The 17,502-nt window shown below is 37.6% G+C and overlaps 1 protein-coding gene across 16 annotated transcripts in view; it reads left to right on the top strand.

Annotated features, from left to right (window-relative positions):
• The window catches only part of CACNA1C (calcium voltage-gated channel subunit alpha1 C), a 572,293-nt gene that overhangs the window by 102,470 nt on the left and 452,321 nt on the right, over nucleotides 1–17,502 (top strand). For all 16 annotated transcript variants that reach the window (XM_088141261.1, XM_088141249.1, XM_088141247.1 and 13 more), the window contains exons 2-3: nucleotides 6,802–7,123; nucleotides 11,125–11,230. In XM_088141261.1, coding sequence (XP_087997387.1) covers nucleotides 6,802–7,123; nucleotides 11,125–11,230 — 428 coding nt within the window. The remainder of the gene's footprint in view (nucleotides 1–6,801; nucleotides 7,124–11,124; nucleotides 11,231–17,502) is intronic.

The following is a 17,502-nucleotide window of genomic DNA, read 5'->3' on the forward strand; positions in this document are numbered from 1 at the left end:
GTGCATACATTACTTACATGTGAATTGCACACCAAAATTTTGCCTTTGAGTTAGTATTTGCAGTGTTGTCCCATAGTGGCTAAAATGCACAAGATCATGATTCAGATTTGAGTTTCTAATTTCCCACAAATGGAATAATTTCCATATTGGAATAGAATTTATGGTGGGATCAAAATGCAACCTCGTATTCTTACAGGATAGCATGGATAATGCTGGACCCCGCTGTATCTGTGCTAGATCATTAGCAACAATCTGAAGTGGCCCGTGAATTGGGTATCAAAAGCTGTAAGTTAGAGCCAGTGGTGAACAATGAGGGGCAAGTCAGAAGTCAGGATCTTCTGCCCAGGTGAGAACCAAAGAGCAAGTCAGAACTTAGGTTTGAAGGACAACCAAGAATACAGGAATATAACTTGAGTTTGGAAAGCTTAAGCAAGGCTAATTGGGATAGGAAACATTTTTACAATTCTTCTGAAGAAGTATGCAATAGCTATCCTGGGTAAATATGATTCATTTAGGATGTGAAGCTACAGAGTGCCTGGGGACAAGCTACAACAGGCAGTTCAGGAGCTCATCCCAGTGAAAGGCTCCTATTATATCATATTCTTCTTGGATTATGCTAAATAGAGAGGAAAAAAATACTCTGGTACTAAAATATGAATATAGTCACACACACATGGACACACACAAAGAGCAAAATAAAGTCAAAGAGGAGGAGAATACAAGCAAACTAAACATTCAAATCCCAATCAACCAACTTTCTGTACTGGATAATGCAGTGAGACAGTTAGGTGTGGGTGAAAAATCAAACCAAAGTTAATTAATCAAAGCATGCATATTTTTTGAAGATTCCAAAAAGTAGCCATTAAGGGATTATGGGTATAGAGGGGGAAAATGGAGCAATTTTGGCAATTAACCATAGAAGTGATTAACACAAAAATAATACTGAAAAACATATTCTAAACCAAGTCTGATTTCCTAATATAAACTAAGACCTACCATTAAAGCAATTTCAGCGCAGCCTAATATGTGGCAAACGGGTACCACATGAATAAATAATAAAATATCATTTAAAAGCTTTATTTTTTCAAGTAATATTTAGAGCAGTCAAATCCCCAGGAGCCCAAGCAGAGAGTAAACAGAGCATCTTTGCCTAAGTTGTAGCTGCATTGTGAATCCAAGTCTTCCAGGCGGTGTGATACAACTAAATTCCCCTCCACCAAAATTGGTGGAAGGACAAATCAGAGCATTGTGCAGGACTGGAAGTAGTAAAGATTGCTGCATGTTCTGTAGGTTTTGTTTCCCTCTTTCCGTTTCCTGTTTCGTCTCTCTGGACTTCCAGGCAATCATTTTGCATCTAAGAACAAAATATAAAATGGCATAAATTGCCATAACTCAATATATTTTATAATCTTTCTCTCCCTTGCGACTGTCCTCCTTCCCCCCCCTTCAAATATACACATACCATTCCATGTTTTATCTTGCTATTTCCTTCGTTCAAGTTGGTTGGATCATAACGGTCATAATCGCAACAAACCATAGTAGGGCTTCAGCAAGTATTAGGCCCAATATACGTTAGCATAGCTTTACAGTTTCTGATGTCTTACAAATCCTAGTACTTCTTATGTATCTATCTGTAGTTATCTACCTTAATTATTTATGACGTCTAGAGCAGAGTTTTTCAACCTTGGCAGCTTGAAGATGTGTGGACTTCAACTCCCAGAATTCCCCGGCCAGCATGGCTGGCCAGGGAATTCTGGGAGTTAAAGTCCACACATCTTCAAGCTGCCAAGGTTGAGGAACACTGATCTAGACTATAGATTGTAATTTTATAGGTCTCTCCCTGGTTTTAAACCCTATACATTGTAATTCTATGCTAATAATTCTTATTTTTACTTTACTTGATTCTATCAATATGATATTTTATACTTACTTCTATTTTAGAGTGATTGTTATTTTATGCTGGTATACGATTGCAATAAACAATACACAAATAAAATGGCAGGACAAATTCATTCAAAAACTGTATAGTGTTTTGCAGAAAGCTTTTCCCCTAGAAAATCCATGTGGAATCAGCACATTTTCTACAGTGTGGTCCACAGAGAGGTTATAAAAGCAGGTGGGAAAAATCAAACATCTTTGGCACAGACAGACTTTCAAATGGGCTACTTACAGTTAGGAAAGAACATGTCCGAAAGGACATAATGGTGGTGTTTCTACAAAGTAAGTAATCACTCCTGGTTTAAAGGAAATTACTTGTACAAAGCACATATTCCTGGTGTGAGGGAAATAAGTTCTCTTTCAGTTGTATGTTTGCATGAACCTAGATCATATATCATATCATATCATATCATATCATATCATATCATATCATATCATATCATATCATGACTAGATTTAAACTTGCCTCTGCACAATATGTGGGCATTTTCTACCAAAGAGCAAAACTTTTACCCTGTATTCAGCTTTAACAGATCATTTCACAGAATGGAGATTCCTCACCCCCCTTCAGATTTATGTTCCTTGGTTTACTACCAGCTCTAGATAAACAATATGAAATCAACAGTCATCCGGGAAGAAATAGACGTTCTGTTCATTTTCATTCAATACGTATTAATCTCCTCAGAATTTACTTTCCTGTCCTTGGTCTTTTTCCATTGTATATTGACTCACAGGCCTGTAATTAATCTGCCTGCAGAAATGACTATTTGTTTGGCTAATAATTATTTTTAAAATCATGGGACAATCTGTGCAAAGCGCAGGTTCACTTTTCCATACAGGATGACCCAACTCCTCTGCCTCTTCAGTTTTCTCACCATTTTATCTACCTTTTGAACGTGCAACCCTCAACAGTACCTTCTCTGAGGTGAAAATCTTTCAAGGATTTGTGCTCAGTGCTCAGTGCTCAAGTGCTCAGACAAATGGAATATGTTTCCTACATGGCATGAAGGAATAGTTAAGTAGGCTCGTATCTACATAACTACAGGCAATCTATCTTCATAATAAAAACATTAGAAATATACTACAACAGGAGCCATTGTCTGGTTCAGCATTGAACAAAAACTTCTAAAAGAATTTCAAATTGTATGATAGAAGACCTCCAGAGTAAGATTGTTGGCAAATTGTTTTCTCAGCTAGTGGTTGATTGGTTTAACTAGAGGTAGACCTCGTAATTTACAAAATGTGTTTTTCAAGTGCATGGTCTGTTTCCTGCTGTGAAAATTGTTTGCTGGCATAGCTGAGGTCATTCCATATGATCTCTATAATGCCCTTCTCTCTTCTTTAAAATTATGAAGTCTGAGTGTGGATTTCTATTGAATAGAAAATCTAAGCTCAGGAGGGCCAATACCAGAATTGATTATTTTTTTAGTATGGAAGTTTAATTTGCCATGTTGTACAAATACATAATACACTTTTAAAAAAAATCAGAAAACAAGTGTTTTTTTCCCTTATAAGTGGTGTTATTTTCCATTTCACCATTGTGTGTTGGAAAGAAGGAATGGCAAGAGGAAGAAGACATTTTAGGGGAGCCTGCTCTGCTGATACACAGTTGCTTTGCAATTCAGCATTCTGCCCAATCCATGAATGATGCAAGCAGGTGGAAGGTATGCGAGAGAGGAGATTCTGGGAGCAGCTGATTATCTTCCTCTGTAGTATTATGATCAGGTGCAGGATAAGACCTGAAGGAGGGTTTAAGTCATTAGAACCGAAATGTCCAAAATGGTTAAAATGTGAAGGATGTCTGATTTCTAGACAGTATTGTTTGTTAAGAAATTGTTAGAAAGCCAGTGGGTGACTTTGGGCCAGTCCCTCTCTCTCAGCCCAATTCACCTCACAGGGTTGTTGTTGTGGGAAAAATAGGAGGAGGGAGGAGCATTAGGTATATTCACCACCTTGAGTTATTTATAAAAATAATAAAGGCAGGATAAAAAAAGAAGAGGAAAGAAAGAAAGATAACTTGTGTTCCTTCTTGGAGGGTTCTTAATGCAGACTCTAGAGTAAACCATCACTTAAAAATGAATTAACTGTTTATTTCATAACACTTTGAGATATTGCACTCTCACAGTCTTCCATTTTGTTTCCTTCCTCACTTCTTGTCTTCTGCACTCTATGATGGGACGTAGTACTACATGAAAATGATTACTAGAATCCAAATCAAGGTACTTCAAAGTCTGAAGTACACCACATATATACTATGGATTAGTACAGTGTGAGAGCCAGTTTGGTCTAGTGGTTAAAACACTGGGCTAGAAAGAGGGAGACCCTGAGTTCAAGTCCTGCCTTAGACACAAAACCAGCTGGGGGAATTTAAGGGCCAGGCACTCTGTCTTAGCCCTAGGAAGAAGAAGAAGAAGGCAAGGGCGGACCACTTCTGAAACCTTGCCAAGAAAACTGCAGGGACTTGTCTAGGCAATTGCCAGGAATCAAGACTGACTTGAAGGCATTCCCCCCCCCCCAAGTACTCTATAGCAACATCCCCCCCAAATGAAAAAGAGAAACAGCTATACCCTCATGTGAAAGCAGGTGGAAAGATTCTTTGAAAATACTGAAAATTCTGCTTGTTCTGCTTGTTTATAGAACAAGGTTTCCATAGTTGAAGTTGTTGTTCCTGTGTAAGCTTGAACTAGACATTTCTCTCTTTAAAAATTAAGTGTGCAGTTTCTCTGTTATAAGAACTGCTCAGTAGTGTTGCAACTGACTTCAAAGTGGATGTGTGGGATTTTTCACACAGGTCCGAAACGTTACCAGATTTGAAGCAAAGCAAAATACTAGATAAAACGGGGGCAAGGTATTGAAGAACTAGAACTGTATATTTGAAGAATAAAAGTTTCCTGCATATTTGATAATTAATGCTAACAACATGCCTTTAATAGTAAAGATTCTTCGATCAATATATTGGTACATTTCTACCTTCAAATGTACAGACAAAACATTGTGGGTGTAGTTGATTTCCATAAAACCGTGTTCGTGCTCATGATAGAAGTCTAGGTTTTGCTGTAGGGAAAAGTATAGTTTGTTTGTTTATAAGACTGGTATGGACACCCATCTTAGGTGTCATAACTCTGGATGGCTAACCTAACAATAATAAAACCAAGACAGCCAATAAAATCAGTGTCCAAAAAACAATTCCTAGCACCCTAAACAGCACTCCCCAACAGTCACAATCGCTGGGCTCCAACCTCAACTTATCCCAATGTTTAAGGGAAGAACCAGCTTTTTAAAGCCTACCAGGAGGCTAGGAGGGTGGGGGCATACTGGATCTCGGGGGGGGGGAAGAGTGTTCCACAGGGCAGGAACCGCTGTGGAATAGGTGTACTTCCTAGGTCCTGCTAGGTAACAACGTTTAAGGGAAGGGACCTGGCATGTACCCACTCTGTCCAGCCTAGTGGAACGGGAAGATATCCTCAGAGAGAGGGAGCCCCACAAATAACCTGGCTCCATGCCACCATGTAGGGCCTTAAATATGATAACACCTTGAATTGGACCCAGAAAAAGAACTCGGATTAAACAGACATTAACAATATTTTATTTGACAATTAAATGCATATGTATTTATTTATGAATTCTCTATGCTTGCCCAAGGGGAATATTGCAGCTTAGGCTGGTATACTATACTGTATAATAAACCAAATTACAGTTACAATTAATAGTATCTCTGTCTTGTTTTTCTTGAATTTTGGTTTATTGACTTACTCCCTCAAACAAGCAAATTAATTATTTTAGTTTTTTTCCAGTTACCAGGGGAGGAAGATTAGCTGATCTCATAAAGCTAAGTGTGTTCAGATCTGGGTTAATACTTGGAAGGGAGATCACCAGAAAATACCAGGGTTGCTAATTAAACTGGGAAACTGGGGGAAAATGCATTCCAGAAGAAGGCAATGATAAACCAACTTGGGTTACTTTTTACTTACTTTGAGTAATCCTGATAACAGAATCTTTATGAAAGGCAACTTTCTATGGGAAAAAAACCTCCAAAATGACTTATGCCTAGTCATGTGACTAAAGTGCAGTGAATGCCCTGACAACTTTCACTGCATGTCCGGTTTCACAAGTTTGTTTTCTTGCTGCTTAACATTTTTTTCTTTCCATTGTCACTTCAATAGGAATGTTACCTCATTCCAGCCAAAAATTTACTTTTCAGTATGTAAAAGTACTGGGAGTATTCAGACAGATTGTTACAACATCTGTGCTCTTTTTACTTGACTGTCAAGTAGACATTTTGAGCGCTAGCATTTTTATTACAAAAGACTTATGGTGACAAATTAGGTTCTGGAGCCACAAATCTTCAAAGCTACTGCTGCAAACTAATAAAAACCCTTAGAAGATGCATAGAATAGTGGTTGGCTCAGAGCTGAGCAAAGGCACATTGTTTGCCTCACGAGGACCAGAAAACGGTGAACAGCTGTCCCAAGCGAAGATTTATATACTTTACCCAACTCAGGCAAGTTTGTCATTTGAGGCAGAAAATCACAAGTGTTCCCCCTGTGATTCTTATTGCTAAGAATACAATAATAATAAATTAAAAATCTAAGAATTTGGTATGTGGGTTTTTTTTTTAAGTGGTTGTGTTCTTGTTTCAGTCATTGTAGGTAGACATCCTGAGTTGCTTTGTTTCCCGGCCATACAGCGTGATTCAATCCTGGAATTAGTTTTCTGTGTACAAATAAAAATACTCTAGCTTGCATATCCTTGTTTTTGTTGTTGTAAAAAAACCACAATTGTGGTGCCCTTGTGGAATAGTTGTGGAATAACTTTAAGCTATGGGCTGTACCTTCAATCTCCTCTTCTTCTCACTTCTTCTAGGTTCCAACTATGTGAGTCCCCGCCCGGCTCACGCCAACATGAACGCCAATGCAGCAACAGGGCTGGCACCTGAGCATATCCCTACTCCGGGTGCAGCCCTCTCCTGGCAGGCTGCCATCGATGCTGCCAGGCAGGCCAAGTTGATGGGTGCCGCTGGCAATGCAACTATATCCACCGCTAGCTCCACACAGAGGAAACGGCAACCGTATGGGAAGCAGAAGAAACAGGGTACCACGACAGCGACACGTCCTCCCCGGGCACTGCTGTGTTTAACACTGAAAAATCCCATCCGGAGGGCATGTATCAGTATTGTTGAATGGAAATATCCTTTTCTGATGTAGTAACGCGGGAGCCAGCAAGTCATGAGGCTGCATCAGGTTTGGTCTGGAAATGTAAATAAGCAGGCAAATTAGGTTGAGGGGAGGCCGATAAAATGGCATAATTTTAAGCCATAGGCTGGGGTTGGTTTCTGTCAGATTTACAACGGGCAAGGCATGCCTCCTTACGGAGGAATACAAACCGTGACAGGATACAGGAGTGTTTCATTGACCACCTTACGCTCAAATATTGTTTCTGTCTTGCTTGGGTAAGGAAATGGGAGATGACCTGATGCTGGGTATGCAAAGAGACATTTTCTGTGACCCTTCCACAATCTGCTCTTCCAATCTTTTATCTGTAACTGAACAATAAACAACTGTTACAAGTACCCAGTTGATCAAATATCACCTTGATCCAGATCTTTAATTTTTTTTTTTTAATTTAAACCAGATTCTGACTTAAACACAAGAATGCATGTGCTCTTTTGGCTCTGAAATTAAATTTCTAGTGAGTGGTATTTTCCTAAGGAAAGTAGGAGGGATAAATAGAAAACCTCACCATCTTACCAGAGTATTTAAAACAAATTTCCTTCAATATTAGGGGAGTTTAAAAATTGACTTGTCATTCATAGTTGTCCTCCAGCATCTCCTTTTTTTCCTCTGCTATCGTTTGATCTTCTGGAGTGGTTTTATTTCTTACTTTCCTTGACAAAAGAGCTCAGCGTTTGGCATCCCATGATGGATGGTTAACTTACGGGGGCCAAGCTCATATTTGTTTATTTGCTTGGCATCTGAGTAACTATGCATCTCTAGGCAATTCACACAAGTAAAGGCCTGATAAATGGAAGAGATTTGTGCTGGCTGAACAGATTGATGTGTTATAAAATAAGAGGGCACAGGAATGAGATCTGGAAATGGTTGAACAATGCATTTAAGTCAGTCTCTGCAGATTGATATTCTTTGGGAAGACACGCAAGAAAGAAACAATTGAAATCCTCCCAGCATCTCAGGAATGGGATCCTATGCCAAATCACATATTTAGAATCATTATGAACTTGCTGCTGACAAATAAAATCCATTTCATGATTATACTGAAATCTATGTAACGGCATTATACAGCTTTCCCCAACCTGCTACCTTCCAGATTCGTTGGGACAAAAACTTCCAGCATTCTTAACCACATTGTTGTAATCCCAATTCACCTGGAAGGCACCAGGCATTTTGTGCAGATGGCCATTGCTTTAGTTAGGAATGGAACATTCTCCCAGTGCTTCTGCTGACCAGATCTTGGAGGAAGAGACATGGTGTGCCTCTGTCATCATGCCCTGCTTGTGAGTTTCCAAAGAGATACCTACTTTGGGATATAAAGTGCTGGAACTCATGAGTCTTTGATCTAATCCCTTCTGCCTGCATTGATCAACCTGATCTCTCTGAGAATCCGGTATAACTTTCTCCAACTTTTTGATACATATGCAGATATAGCGTCACAGATGTAAAACTATTATGAAATGATAAAAACAAGCTTTATATAAAAAATTCTATCTGTCTGTCTGTCTGTCTGTCTGTCTGTCTGTCTGTCTGTCTGTCTGTCTATCTATCTATCTATCTATCTATCTATCTATCTATCTATCTATCTATCTATCTATCTATCTCAAATCAAGACATAGTGAACTTTCTTGGTATAGTAATTATTTTTTGGCCATTCATTAGCTTACATTTCCTTTTACTAAAAACAAACCTATTTAAGTCCTTTCAAATGTGTTTCTATGAAATTTTTTTTAAAAAAACATAATCTATTTTAATAAAAAGGGAAATAGTTGAACAGAGATTTTGAATGCTTAAGTCATTATGCAGGTCAACATAAAATTATGAACAGGGCATTAGCTATCTAAAAGAACTGGGGCAAACATGCAACTCTGGAATCAAATGTTAATTGCTTGCTTTCTCTAGTTCAGAATGCCCTGCTTTTCCATATTTCAATCTGATCATTAACTATTTTGGAGAAAGCAAAACTGGCACAATCATATACAAGAAGCCTATTTTATTTATTTATTTATCAAATTTGTCACCACCCATCTCGTTAAAGAGCAATTTTTTATACTCTATAGTAAATAAAGCATTTAATTGATTGATTGATTACTTGGGCTTATACACTCCTCTATTGTAAAAGGACTCTGAGTGATTTACATTCCCCACTTCTACGAAGAATGTTAAAAATGAAAATAACAATTGCAGTTATAGTTACAAAAACTTCAGCACTTGAGAAACAATTGAGTATCAAACAAAAATTCACAATAGAGGTGGGTGGGATGTCACAGTTCCTAAGGATTTGGCTCCTAAAACTTAACAGGGTAGGAACTAATCTGATCTCAGAATTAGATATAAATATACATATGTTTTGTTAATATAAATATAAAATATGGCATAGAAAAACAAGGATATGTCAGCATAGCAAACCTATATATGAAGTACTATTAACACTTATTCCCCATGTAGTCCTTTCTCTTTTCATCATATGTTTATTTGCAATGTTCAGTGATATGGTATACAAATAATTAAAAATCCTATTTGAATCATCAGTCAGATTCAGAAAATTGATCTAGTTCATATTAATTTGGAAAATTATTCAGGTCCGCTCAGCCTTGAAACTGAATTGTTGAATCAGTTTTGTTCTGTATGGATTTCCTAACTGATTAAGGAAAAACCTTCGTGCACATTCACAAAAGCATTCAACTTGTTTGAATTGATGCAGAACCACATAACTAGATTCAGAAATCAATTCAGTTTGGAGATTTGATCAAATCACCCTTACTTTGAATCTCTGCATCAAATATTTGCATCAACCTAATTGTTGCCATTTCCAGATCTGGGTAGGTTGCTGCTTTGATATATTGTTTTCCATGTGAGGTTGTCTTCATACAGTTCTATTTCCAGAAGCTGCCACACTACAATTTGTATTTGTGCATTGGACCTTAAAGTATAAAACACAATCCTATAGGGAAGAAAATTATATTTGAACTTCTGCAGTGCCAGACACTTTGGTTTTACCCATCTCTACTCTACAGGAGCAACTACAGAAAAAAACAATACAGGTCTGGAGAGGGGAAACCAAATCAAATTTTGACAGAGCTAGGTTTTTCCAATTAAATGCAAATATTCTGATATAAACAATGAGAAAAGCAAATGGGGCCAAGTAAAATATTTCAGGGACATGCTGCTATCTCTTGCTTTGCACTGGATGCATCTTCCCTACCATCATGCAAACAAATTAAACCAAAGGGGAAAAAGAGGATAGAGCAGGCCTACAACATAGAATAAGGTCATAAACTATTACCTAGTTCCAGAATACAGGACGTGCAATGCAACCAGGGAGCCAATCTGTATTTTTACAGGTTAGATGTGCCCTTTAAAGTGACCTTGCCTGTGTAGATATGCAAAAACTTCTGAGATGAAGTTTTTTTAAAAAAATAAATCCTGACCTTTAAAAACTCCAGAGCTTCTTTGAATATTCCTTCTTTAAATGTATTTTCCAAACACGACAGAAAGAAGACCTAGAGAGACCCAAAGAAGACCAAAGAAGACAGAAAGAGAGTTTTAAATGTTGCTTATTCTGAAGAAACAGTTTTTCTTAAATGATAGATGAAGATGAAACTGTATTGCAAATGCAGTTAGAAAGTAAGAGATGTAGTTGGAGGCGGTCTGTCTGCTCAAAACAGCACAGCGAAGATGGAAATAAATAAATTTCAGCCTAAATTAAAAAAAAACAAACCTTAAGAAGTCTATGTGCACTCTGGCACGCGACTGACCTACAGTGTTTTTGACATATTAGGGAGAAACTTGGCTGGGAGAGCGAAAAAGCACTTTAAAGGCATGTGTTTCTTTTCAAAATACAAAGGATTACAAAAGTCTTCTCTAAACAGAATTCTTTTTGCCTTCTTTTTTCTTCCAGTGTAATTGGCTTATACGATTAAAGAAACCAACTATCTTCCTTAACTCCATTCCTCAGACCATTTGAAATTATTATTTTACTGACTATTTTTGCCAATTGTGTGGCCTTAGCTATCTATATCCCCTTTCCAGAAGATGATTCCAATGCCACCAATTCCAATCTGGTAAGTCCTTGTTTATGCTTACTACTTTATCAGAAAAAAAGAGCTTACTCAGAACTCAAGAAGAAGGCAGTTGAAAGATTGAAATGCCACATGCTCATATTGTAACCCAAGATGCATGGAATTTGGGCAGTAAAGTCTTGGATTGTTTGTAATTTGGATTAAACCTTACTTCTGGGTATGTGTTGTTGGAACATTCCCTATGTTCTATATATGTCTTCGAGCAATCTATTTGATGTATGGTAATGGGTTTTTTTTCTTCTTTTGCGTGAAATGTTTTCTCTAAATGCAGCGGTAATGCCATTGTTTCAGTATGGGCTATGCTTATTACAAGAGCCAAAAAAAAAAAGAAGAAGAAGAAGGAAAACATATTTGCATTTCAATTTTCAAATATGTACTGTAAAAGAAACACAAGGGTTAGACAACTGGAATGCAGGACATTATACTAGGAAAAACATTGGCTTTATCCTCTCCCAAAAGCAATTGTGTGGATTTGAATCTGCTAATGCTAGAACAGGAACATGTGAAAAACTGAGTTTGTATTCTTTTCAGTATTTAAATGTTATAGGGAAGATTTTTCTGAGACTGGAGAAGCCATGTCATTGCTTCACTCACCCAAAGGAAATATACTGGGATGGAATTGATTGGCAGTGAATTGAAAATTTCTAGAGGGATAGTACTTCAAAATAATAATTGCCTTTCTAAAACTGAGGCTGTTGGGCATCGATACCCATTCTTCAGGCACTGGTGTGTATGATAAAGTACCTTTATAAAGTAATTCCTTCTCAGCAAAAGAAAAAAAAAAGGTTCCAAAAGCTAGTTTGAAAATAAATCTTAGATAACAAGTTTAAAGTTGTGGCTGTATTTAAAGCAATGGCTTGGAGAGAAAAATTGGAGGAAGAATGAAAGACTTGTAGGCCAAATAAAATATTTGTTAAGGATTTCCTCATCGCAGGAAACAAATATATTTGTGATTTGGTCCAAGTAATATCCAACTGTCTTTGTGATGACTATTAGAAAGACAAGATAAACTACTGGAATAATAATGTCTGTTCAGATTTAATTCTGTCAGTAAGGCAAATGTTAAACATTCATGTACAAATACAGATCACTGTGATATGGAAATAGGATCTGCTAAACAAAAACAATAACTTACTGATGTATATTGTAAACTCTAAAAAAATCAGAAAGGAAAATAAGTTAATAAATTTGTTCTTGGATATACTGAAAACAACAGGTGACAGTGGTTGTGGGCATATCATGGGCAATTTTTTTGTTGCATTGATTGTGGGAAATTGCAGAAGACTACATTATTAATGTGATTATGATAATAATTATATGAAAATGTTTAATATGTGTTTAAGAGATGTTTCATTTATTTAGGGCTATTGTATCTAGGCTGCAAAAATCCAGATGACAAGTAGATGGCAGCAAAGATATAGTAAGAGTAACCCTTTGTCGCCATCTAGTGGCTGCCTGGAACTTATCAGCCAAGATGTAGAAGTCCAAACTGCAGCAGTCCAGAAGTTGCCAGGGAAAGTATTGTAACACTTTTAAAAGTGTTGGGAAATGTACAAAGATAGCTTGAATGGTCTCTGACATTTATTATTATTATTATTATTATTATTATTATTATTATTATTATTATTATTTTATCCCGCCTTTTTTATATATAACTCAAGATGGCGAACATACCTAATACTCCTGCTTCCTATTTTCCCCACAACAACAAACCTGTGGGGTGGGGTGGGTTGTTGTTGTAAACAACCTTGTATCAGCGGTAGTGGCTGCCCATTTAATACTGATAAAGTCCTAATGATTTGGGCCACAATATCTGAAAGGCTACTTCCTCCTGTTGGAAGCTGCCTGTAGCTGGCTTTCTTGGTTTGTATTAACCAAGTTTCTCTTGGTGATGAGACAGATAAACTTGGTTAATAGAAACATGGGGTGTGTTTTCCCTCTAGTGCCATCTCCACAACCTCACCACCCCAATTATGGAACTTAGGTTCCTGGGCAAGTCAGATTGACATTTTTCTTCATTTACTTTTAAGTAGATGTTAAAATATTCTGGTTTCCCATGGACTTTTTGATACAAAATGTGTTCATTGTTCTCTCTGTTTTTAAAATTATTCTTACTTTTTCTTAATGCTGCTGTGTGGGAATTTTTAAATTTTTTAAATTGCTTTACATTAAACCGTTGCCTTGAGAAGCTTCGCTGGCTGCCAGACAATTCTGACAAATAAGAAACACTGTTTTAAATGAAGTTTTAAGTTCAACTACATGGGATAAACCACATAGAAAGGGAGGGAAGAAAATACCAAGTTACATATACCGAGAACAAGCATGCATTTCATGGGTAGGAAGGTATTTGATGTGGGCACTGTATGTTTTTCAGAGGCTGAAATGTTTTTTTCCAATTCTGATAATGGGCGTGTAGATGCATGTGTAAAGTTTCTATAGGTGATTCTTTCGGTCTGCCTACTTGTCAGATTCTTGTTGTGTATTAGAGTTGCTGTCAGACAGCTATCATCCATTTTTCTGCTAGAGAGAAGGGAAGCAAGCTGCAGTTACTTTCTACTCAGAGTTCCCATTAGCTGAGTGTCAGGTATTTTATTCATCTTTGAAACGCGCTGGGTGAGACGGTAGGTTTGGTTGAGATAGAGAAAGCTGCTTTAGAAAGGCTGCGTCCTGCAGAGATGGAAATCAAATGCACTTGGGAAGAAGAGCCATTTCAGTGGAGAAAATTACCTTCAGACAGTACTAAATATGGTACTCCTACCACTACCACGGGGCGAAATATTGTGGCTCCACTCCAGATTGCAGATTTAGGCACGCAGGGAGAAGTTTTCCTTTCTCTTCTGAGCAGCAGCAACCCTATGTGGAATCAAGTAGTTTTTAAAGATTAACTTGTAACCCAAAGAGAATTTCCCTGCTGTGAAATGCTTAGTTAGACAGGAACAAAAAGAACAAGGTTTTGCCTCTTGATACATAGGTAAATTTATATATGCATGAGTAGAGCTCCTTAGATGACAGCCTGTTTACTGGCACAATCTGTTCAGCGTTCATCACAACTGGGTCCAAAGGATGTATAGTATGATCTCAATTGATTTTCTTCAGTGATTCGTAACTTACTTACTTTGTGTATGCTGGATGGCCATCTTAATTGGGACTGGCAACTCCATTGCTAAGTGACATGGTCACTAAGTGAAACATCATGTGACTGCAACAGACTTACGATGTCACTTACACTGTGGTCATCAAGTGACTCATCTTGGTCATTAAGCAGACATCATATGATGTCTGCAATGGTCATAAATGCCTGCCGGTCACAAAGTGCCCAAATGTCGATCACGTGACTGTGGGGATGCCACACAAGTCAGAAATGAGAGGAACAGTCATAAAGTTACTTTTTCAAAGCTGTCATAACTTCAAATGGTCACTAAATGAGGTGGTTGGTAAGCAAGATCTACCTGTAATGTGATTCCATATTGAGCAAAATATTTTATGGGTACTGATAAGAATACATAGAAAGCTCTCTCACACAATGGATCCATCTAAAGCTTCATCCAAGAATATTTCCTGTTTTAATTAGAAATTCAGAGATTGATTCTTGTACATGCAAATTGCATGTTTGGTCATTGAGTTATGTTTATGGGTCCTTCCCTAAACCAGTATTGAGTGAATGTGAATATAATCGGTATTCTATATTGGATTGTGAAGTTGTGGATCCAATAGAAAAACATAAGATAATCTATCCTTAATGAAAGGCCTTCAAGAAATATTACTGGTTTGTGCTATGATGGGATGTTTCAAAATTAATTTGGACCTGGTAAAGTTGTTCACCTGAAGCAGTGCTGCAGTCAGAACTATTGATATGTTTTCTACAAATTTTTGAAGCGAACTGAAAAACTATCCTATGCAATTTTTGTCCCTGAGCTGTAAAGTAGGAACCCAGTATAGAAAATCAAGAGTGCTGTGATGATTGTTGGATTGGGTGAAATCTGGAGGGTGAAAGAATTTCATTTATAGATGGATTTTGCAGGAGAGGGAGAATTGGCCATACTTACACTACAGAAGAGGAAGGAGATGAGCAGTTGAGTGGGAGCAGAAAGAACAGGCATGGTTAAAGCTAGAAAAAGCCAAGGAAGTCTTGCTCTCAAAGGAAATGTGCTCAGGGGAATGCTTTGCCTGCATGTAACCCCCTTCAAATTGCTTAATTTGGAGGCCCTTTGTTAGTACAACAACAGGGAAATTTATTCAAAAGCTTTACTGTAATTCGAGGGCCTCTCCAGATAATAATTTTAGTACAAATTATGTGCAGTTGCTACACTTTGAAGGTGTGGGGAACTAAGACATTTTACCACAAACTAGTAATACTGTTACTAACCCCCCCCACCCCCATTAGTAGCCATGGGATTGCACTTCTCCCCCCCCAGCAGAACTAACAGCAGTGTGAGTTTGGAATTTTGCAAGTTGAGGGCCACCACGTTGGAAAAAGCTGATCTTTTGGGGAAAACCAGTTACTTAATTATGAAGTGATAAGAATCTTTCTTTTTCTCATGATCACACCATTTTATGTACCCTAAAGAAATCATTATTTTGTTATATAATCTTTAAAGTCTGATTTTGTATGGAACTAGGACATGTACTGATATAACACTTGTTCCCTTAAAGTATTCAGCCTTCAAACTCAGAATTATGTTTCAATTTTTGCTCCAGCATCCATTTTACAGAAGACAGACTGATGTCAAAGGACTTCGGGAAGAATAGAAGACAGTCATTATAGCCATCATTCCTGTGCTATCAACTATTAGTCACTTCATGCACTACAGTTTTCACTTAGAGTGTGTAAGTAGAAGTAGATGCCTTGTTTTTTAAAAATTAGATCTTTATTTTAAATACATTAGGCATCTAAAGTTGGTACCATACTATGTGCTAAGCCCTGCTTTTTTAACCATGGTTTGTTGAATAAGTGGCTGGCTTCACACATCATGCTAATACCAAACCAAACCAAACACATTATCCTTTAGCATTAGATGTAAATCCAGCAAAAACTCTCATTGCATACTTGCAGATCCACCCATTTTGGGGATAACTTTTTGGTTTCCAAAAGGGGGTTGCAATGTTCTGGATGTGGTCTGACCCTGGTTTTGGAGTGAAACTAGAGAAAAGCAGAATGTTCCAGAGGTCCCTGTAATATTCCATTACCAGCTGAGTTTTGCACATCTCAACAGATCTTAACCAAGGCCATTAAGGTTCATTGCTGAGCAAAGATTTGGACTTGTATGGTCCAAATCCAGTCTGTTCTTCGCATTCCTCTATAAACTTAAATTGGTGGTTCAACTTTTCTTAGCTGCACATTTTAGGTACTTAAGACTAAACAAAAATAAAACTTTGGATATTTAAACTAAGAAGATCATACCAGGGCTGCAGAAATCCAGGGGATTGCTAGATGGCAGCAAAGAGATGAAAAAATATACAACCTAGCAGTCACCAGATTTTTGCAACCTAGATATGGTAACCCTAAAACTAAGTTCCAACTTTGCAGAAGTTGTGCTGTTTTTCTTTTCTGAAACCTGCTTGTGGTTGTTGTTGTTCAATTGTTAAGTTGTGTCTGACTCTTTGTGACCCCATGAACCATATTGTGCCAGGCCTTCCTGTCCTTCACTGCCTCCCTGAGTTTGCTCAGTCTCATGCTCATTGCTTCAGTGACGCTATCTAACCATCTCATCCTCTGCCATCCTCTTCTCCTTTTGCCTTCAATCTTTCCCAACATCAGGGTCTTTTCCAAGGAGTCCTCTCTTTGCATTAGGTGACCAAAGTATCTGAGCTTGTGGTACATATGTTTATTAACATTAGTTATGATTTCTCCTACAGTTGAGTGCTGAGTATTTAAATGAGAATGCCTTGTTTGATTCCCAACTGATGGATGCCCAATAGTCTGAAAATGTTTTTAACTGTAGGCTTTTAAAAAATAGTCTTTATATTAAACACAAAAGTCTCCTCCCAAATACAAGCATTGTTTCTTAAATACATAATTAGAGGGGTCTGACTTTTTGGTGACATTGTGCTGTCTTAGAAGGTTATCTATTAACATCAATAGGACAAGGACAATCCACTTCGCTGCTGGTGCCATAAACTGCGAAAGCGCACATTTTTCTGTCTTTAGGTCTGTTTTGCCTCCCTAAAATCCTAATATGAACACAAGTGGGAGAGAAATTTGCTCTTACCAAGCCATTTGAAATGAATAAATTCCACTGAGGCTTTGCTAAAAT

The sequence above is a fragment of the Python bivittatus genome, unplaced genomic scaffold, assembly GCF_059951505.1.
Source record: "Python bivittatus isolate LINGU-HERP-01145 unplaced genomic scaffold, Pbiv_v1 ctg000330_np1212, whole genome shotgun sequence".
NCBI lineage: Eukaryota > Metazoa > Chordata > Lepidosauria > Squamata > Pythonidae > Python > Python bivittatus.